The sequence below is a fragment of the Artibeus jamaicensis genome, unplaced genomic scaffold (assembly GCF_021234435.1).
Source record: "Artibeus jamaicensis isolate MK-2021 breed Jamaican fruit bat unplaced genomic scaffold, CSHL_Jam_final scaffold_614, whole genome shotgun sequence".
NCBI classification, from domain to species: domain Eukaryota; kingdom Metazoa; phylum Chordata; class Mammalia; order Chiroptera; family Phyllostomidae; genus Artibeus; species Artibeus jamaicensis.
In genome coordinates, this window is record NW_026522050.1 from 5682278 (window position 1) to 5688545 (window position 6268).

The 6268-nt window shown below is 42.1% G+C and overlaps 1 protein-coding gene across 1 annotated transcript; it reads left to right on the top strand.

Moving 5' to 3' along the window:
* Nucleotides 1-2491: 2491 nt before the first annotated feature.
* Nucleotides 2492-4865, top strand: LOC119059102 (ubiquitin carboxyl-terminal hydrolase 10-like). Its single transcript, XM_053659051.1, is given in 6 exon segments — nt 2492-2942; nt 2945-3007; nt 3010-3294; nt 3297-3941; nt 3944-4717; nt 4720-4865. Coding segments are annotated over 6 exon segments (2364 nt in total).
* Nucleotides 4866-6268: the final 1403 nt, after the last annotated feature.

The window sequence follows — 6268 nt, forward strand, 5'->3', positions numbered from 1 at the left end:
ATTGAAATGAATGGAATTGCACAGGAAACCAATAGCGATGAAAAGGAAACTGGGACTCAAATCAATGGATTGGACCAGAAGAAAACAAATAATGGCCAAACAGAAAAGATTCAAATTCAAAAAAATGAGGAGCGGCTTAGGAACCTCCAGGACATCTGTAAACACTCCAACATCTGAATTATAGGGGTACCAGAAGGGCGAAAGGAACAGCCACCAGTGGAAAACTTATTTGAACAAATAATAAAGGAGAACTTCCCCAATCTGGCAAAGGAAATAGACTGCCAGGAAATCCAGGAAGCTCAGAGAGTCCCAAAGAAGTTGGACCCAAGAAGAAACACACCAAGGCACATCATAATTACATTAGCCAAGATTAAAATGAAAGCGAGAATCCTAGAAGCAGCAAGAGCTAAGGGGACAGTCACCTTCAAAGGAGTCCCCATCAGACTGCCAGCTGATTTCTCAAAAGAGACCTTACAGGCAAGAAGGGGCTGGAAAGAGGTATTCCAAGTCATGAAATCCAAAGACCTACAACCAAGATTGCTCTATCCAGCAAAACTTTCATTTAGACGGAAGGACAGATAAAGTGCTTCTCAGATAAGATCAAATTCAAGGAGTTCATCATCACCAAGCCCTTATTATATGAAACATTAAAGAGGCTTATCTAAGACAGAGAAGGTACAAAACATGAACAGTGAAAGCAAACTCACAGTTATTAACAACCACACCTAAAACAAAAGCAAAGTAAGTAGACAGCTAGATCAGGAGTGAAAAGATAGAAATGAAGATCTCAAGGAGGGTTAGCAACAGGGGAGTGGGAGGAGGAGGAGAGGGGAGAAGGTACAGAAAATAAGTAGCATAGACAGCAGATAGAAAATAGATGGGGCACGGGAAGAATATTATGGGAAATATACAATCTAAAGAACTTGAGACACATGGTCATAAACTACAGGGGGGGTAATGGTGGGAATGGGGGGCAGGGTGGAGGGGAATGAAGGGGGGAATAGAACAACTGTAACAGCATAATCAATAAAAAATAAAAATAATAATAATTACATTATCAAGATTAAAATGAAGGAGAGAATCCTAGAAGCAGCAAGAGATAAGGGGACAGACACCTACCAAGGAGTTCCCATCAGACTGTCAGCTGATTTCTCAAAAGATACCTTACAGGCAAGAAGGGGCTGGAAAGAAGTATTCCAAGTCATGAAATCCAACGACCTACATCCAGGATTGCTCTATCCAGCAAAACTTTCATTTAGAATGGAAGGGCAGATAAAGTGCTTCTCAGATAAGATCAAATTCAAGGAGTTCATCATCACCAAGCCCTTATTATATGAAACATTAAAGAAGCTTTTCTAAGACAGAGAAGGTACAAAACATGAACAGTGAAAGCAAACTCACAGTTATTAACAACCACACCTAAAACAAAAGCAAAGTAAGTAGACAGCTAGATCAGGAGCAGAACCATAGAAATGGAGATCACATGGAGGGTTAGCAACAATGGAGTGGGAGCAGGAGAGGTGGGGAGAAGGTACAGAAAATAAGTAATATAGTTGGTAGGTAGAAAATGGGGTGGAGGGCAAGAAGAGTATGGGAAATATAGAATCTAACGAACTTGTGACACGTGGACATAAACTAAAGGGCAGGATTGGGAGAGGGGGTGTGAAGGGTAGAGGGAAATTAAAGGGGCATATGGAAAAACTGTAATGGCATAATTAATAAAACATATTAAAAAATTAAAATAATGGAAACACTCCAAGCGAGAACAGATTGGCAAGAAAAATTCCAAGTAATGAGAACCAGAGGCCTTCAACCAAGGTTACTTTGGTTGAAGTAAGGATCTCAATCAAAATAGAAGGCCAAATAAAGAGCTTCCAAAACAAAAGTAGTCTAAAAGAATATGCTGCCACCAAGCCAGCTCTGCAAGAAATACTAGAAGGTCTGCTTTAAGGACAGGAAGGAAAAGAGAGAGACAATAAGAAGCACACGTATAAAAATGACAATGAATAAGTACCTATCAATAATATCCTTAAATGTAAATGGACTAAATGCTCCAATCAAAATACATAGAATAGCTGAATGGATAAGAAAGCATGACCCACACATTTGCTGCCTATAAGAGACCCACATCAGGACAAAGGATCTACACGAACTAAAAGTGAGGGGATGGAAACAAATTTTCCAAGCAAACCGCCAGGAAAAAAAAAGCTGGGGTAGCAATACTCATATCAGACAAAATAGACTTTAAAAAAAGAACCATAAAAAGAGTCCCAGAAGGTCATTTTATAATACTCAAGAAAAGAATCCACCAAGAAGATGTAAACATTGTAAATATATATGCACCCAATATCGGAGCACCCAAATACATAAAAAAAATCTTAAAGGACTTCAAGAAAGATATTGGGTGTATGTGAGGGAGGGAAGATGGCGGCAGTGGGGGAAGCAGCGTGAGGAGTCGGGTGACTGACGAGGCTCATTGAAACGGGCTGCCATGGCCCTCTGTGGCCCACAGTATATTTTTGGAGATTTTAGCCCTGATGAATTCAACCAGTTTTTTGTGACCCCTCGCTCTTCAGTTGAGCTTTCTCCATATAATAGGACAGTTCTGTGTGGCACACAGGCTACCAATGAGCTACCTAATGGACAAGAATATCAGAGAATCGAGTTTGGTGTTAATGAAGTGATTGAACCCAATGACACATTGCAGAGAACTCCCAACTACAGTATTTCAAGTACATTGAATCCTCCTCCTGAATTCATTCTTAGTTGCACAGCTCCCAGAAACACCCCTGATGACATAGATAAAGAAGCGGACTGCAGCTCTAGTGACTGCCAATACCCAGGCTCTGCCCTTCATCAGGATGGCAGTTCCAATTTGGAGGTGGAAATTTTGGAAAATGATGGTGTCTCAGGTAGTTTTGGACAAAGGGAGCATAAAAAGAAGAAAAACGTCCACCTGGATATTATAGTTACTTGAAAGATGGCAGCGAGGGTAATATTTCTACAGAAGCCTGGTCAATGGCCATGCCAATCCCATAGTACTGAACAGTATGGACACAGAGGATGTAGAGTTGATGGGCGATGTGCCCTTGCTGGGGACACCCAGGACTTGTAGCAGCCCTCAGGACTCCACAGACTTCGTCAGTGACAATGTGCCTGGTGGCTGTTTCTCCCGAGCCCTGGACAGCAATGTTAGGACTGCAGGGCATCCTGAGGGCTGCCAGGGGCCTGGCTCTGACCAGTCCTGCCTTCCTGCAGAGACTGGGAGGGACAGCCTGTTGAGGACAGCTGTGGCTCACCCTATGTTGGGACTGATACTACTGAAAACCTTGGAGTTACTAATGGACAGATACTTGAATCCTTGTGTGAGGGCTCAACTGCCAACAGGGTGAAGTTGCACACTGTGGAAAGCACGGACTCAGACCCAACTAAAGCTGAGAGCACTTCCCCTCCTGCCGATGCCCCAGCTTCTGTGGCTGGCTCTACTCCTGTCAGTCAGCCTAAGTCATAGGCCAGTCTTTTCCATGATTCTAAGCCCTCTTCCTCCTCACCCGTGGCTTCTGTGGAAACTAAGTATTCCCCTCCTGCCACATCTCCCCTGGTTTCTGAAAAGCAGGCTGAAGTCAAGGAAGGGCTTGTTCCAGTTTCAGAGGATCCTGTAGCCATAAAGATTGCAGAGTTACTGGAGAATGTAACCCTAATACATAAACTGGTATCGTTGCAACCCCGTGGACTGATCAACAAAGGAAACTGGAGCTACATTAGTGCCACACTGCAGGCACTGGTTGCTTGCCCTCCAATGTATCACCTGATGAAGTTCATTCCTCTGTGTTCAAAAGTGCAAAGACCTTGTACATCAACACCCATGATAGACAGCTTCGTTCGGCTAATGAATGAGTTTACTAATATGCCAGTACCTCCAAAACCCAGACAAGCTCTTGGGTTAAAATCATGAGGCATATCTGCCCTGGAGCTGCCTTTGAACCCACATATATTTATAGACTCCTGACAGTCATCAAGTTGAGCCTGTCTGAAAAGGGTAGACAAGAAGATGCTGAGGAATACTTGGGCTTTATTCTAAATGGACTTCATGAGGAAATGTTGAACCTAAAGAAACTTCTCTCACCAAATAATGAAAAACTTACTGTTTCCAATGGACCCAAAAGCCACTTGGAGAATGAGGAAGAGCAGGAAGAACCAGGCAAAGGAAGTGAGGACAAATGGGAGCAAGTGAGCCCCAGAAATAAGACTTCAGTCACGCACCAGGAGGACTTTGTTCAGATGCCAATCACTGGCATTTTCGGTGGACACATCAGATCTGTGGTTTACCAGCAGAGTTCAAAAGAATCGGCCACTTTACAGTCATTTTTCACGTTGCAGTTGGATATCCAGTCTGACAAGATATGCACAGTCCAGGATGCATTGGAAAGCTTGGTGGCGAGAGAATCTGTCCAAGATTACACCACAAAAACCAAACAAGAGGTGGAGATCAGCTGCAGAGTGACCCTGGAGAAACTGCCTCCTGTCCTCCTGCTGCACCTGAAACACTTTGTCTACAAGAAGACAGGTGGCTGTCAGAAGCTCATTAAAAATATCAAGTATCCTGTGGGTCTGGAAATTAGTAAAGAACTGCTTTCTCCAGAAGTTAAAAATAAGAATTTTAAATGTCACAGAACCTATAGACTATTTGCAGTGGTCTACCATCGGGGCAGCAATGCAACGGTAGTCATTACACTACAGACGTCTTCCAGATCGGTCTGAACGTCTGGCTGTGCATCAGTGACCAGATGGTGAAGGTGATCAACCAGTACCAGGTGGTGAAGCCCATTGCAGACCACACAGTCTACCTCCTCTATAGCAGCTGAGCGGACCTGCTGTAACCGCCTCCGTGCCGCATGCCCACGCGCGCTTGTGGAACACAACTCTCACTGATTCCCTTCCTCTCTGTAGTGGCGCCCTAGAGAGACACTGTCTCCCTTTGGCAAAAATGAGCTGGAATGAAGAGGAGATGCCTTGCAGTTTGTGCGCAGAATAGTTTATGCTGACTTCTAACTTCCAAATCAAAATCATTCGGTCGAAACAGACTCTCGCTTGATTTAAGAAAATACACAAAAATCCATAATTCTGAAGTAATGCTGATTCCTGAGTAAGAAGGGGAACTTATATTTGATTCCTAGTCTGATTGCTTAGAATAAATTCTGCACCAGCAACAGTTGTAAATTTGTGAAAATGAATTTTATCTTTCCTTAAAATAAGAATTTTTTAGTCCATCACACTTTCCTCCCCCACCCTTTAGTTTTTGACAAATGATAAAAATGAGCCAGTTATCAGAGAAGGAACAGTTCTTCAAAAGAAAAATAAACACAAAAAATAAGTTGCTTGTTCCTAAAAATACATTTTAATAATTGTGTGATGAGAAACTGCTTATGTATGCATTACAGATCAAGTATTCAGAGTTAAGGTGTTAGTCACATCGATGGGTGGTTGTCACTTTATTGCCAGTGAAAGATTTCAAGTTGCATTCATGCTTCTGTGTACACATAGTGAAACACGGGCAAAACAATGAAGACAGTCCTCCTCACATCTGCTCTGTTCACTGCTGCCTGCTCTTCTCTAATGCCGTGTCTCCAGTTGTACACAGTTTAGTGATGCCCAGGATATAAAGTCGTCACCCATCAATAAAAATCACAAACTTGGTTTAAAACAAAAAGATATTGACAGCAACACAATTATAGTTGGGGATTTTAATACCCCACTGTCAAAAATGGACAGATCTTCCAAACAAAAAAAAAAATCAACAAAGATATTCTGAAATTGAACAACGTCCTAGATGAAATAGACTTAACTGATATATATAGAACCCTCCATCCCAAAGAAGCTAAATACACATTTTTTTCAAATGCACATGGAACATTTTCAAAGATAGACCACATGATAGGACACAAAATGAGCCTCAACGAATTTAAGAAAATTGAAATCATCCCGAGCATTTTCTCCGACCACAAGGGGCTGAAACTGGAAACCAACCCAAAGAGAAAAGACCCAAAACATCAAAAATCATGGAGATTGCATAGCATGATATTAAACAATGAATGGGTCAAGAATGAAATCAGAAAAGAAATCAAAAAGTTTCTGGAAACAAATGAAAATGAACTCGTGACAACCCACAACTTATGGGACACAGCAAAGGCAGTCCCGAGAGGAAAGTTCATAGCAATTCAGGCGTACCTAAGGAAGATAGAAACATTTCAAACAAACAGCCTAACCC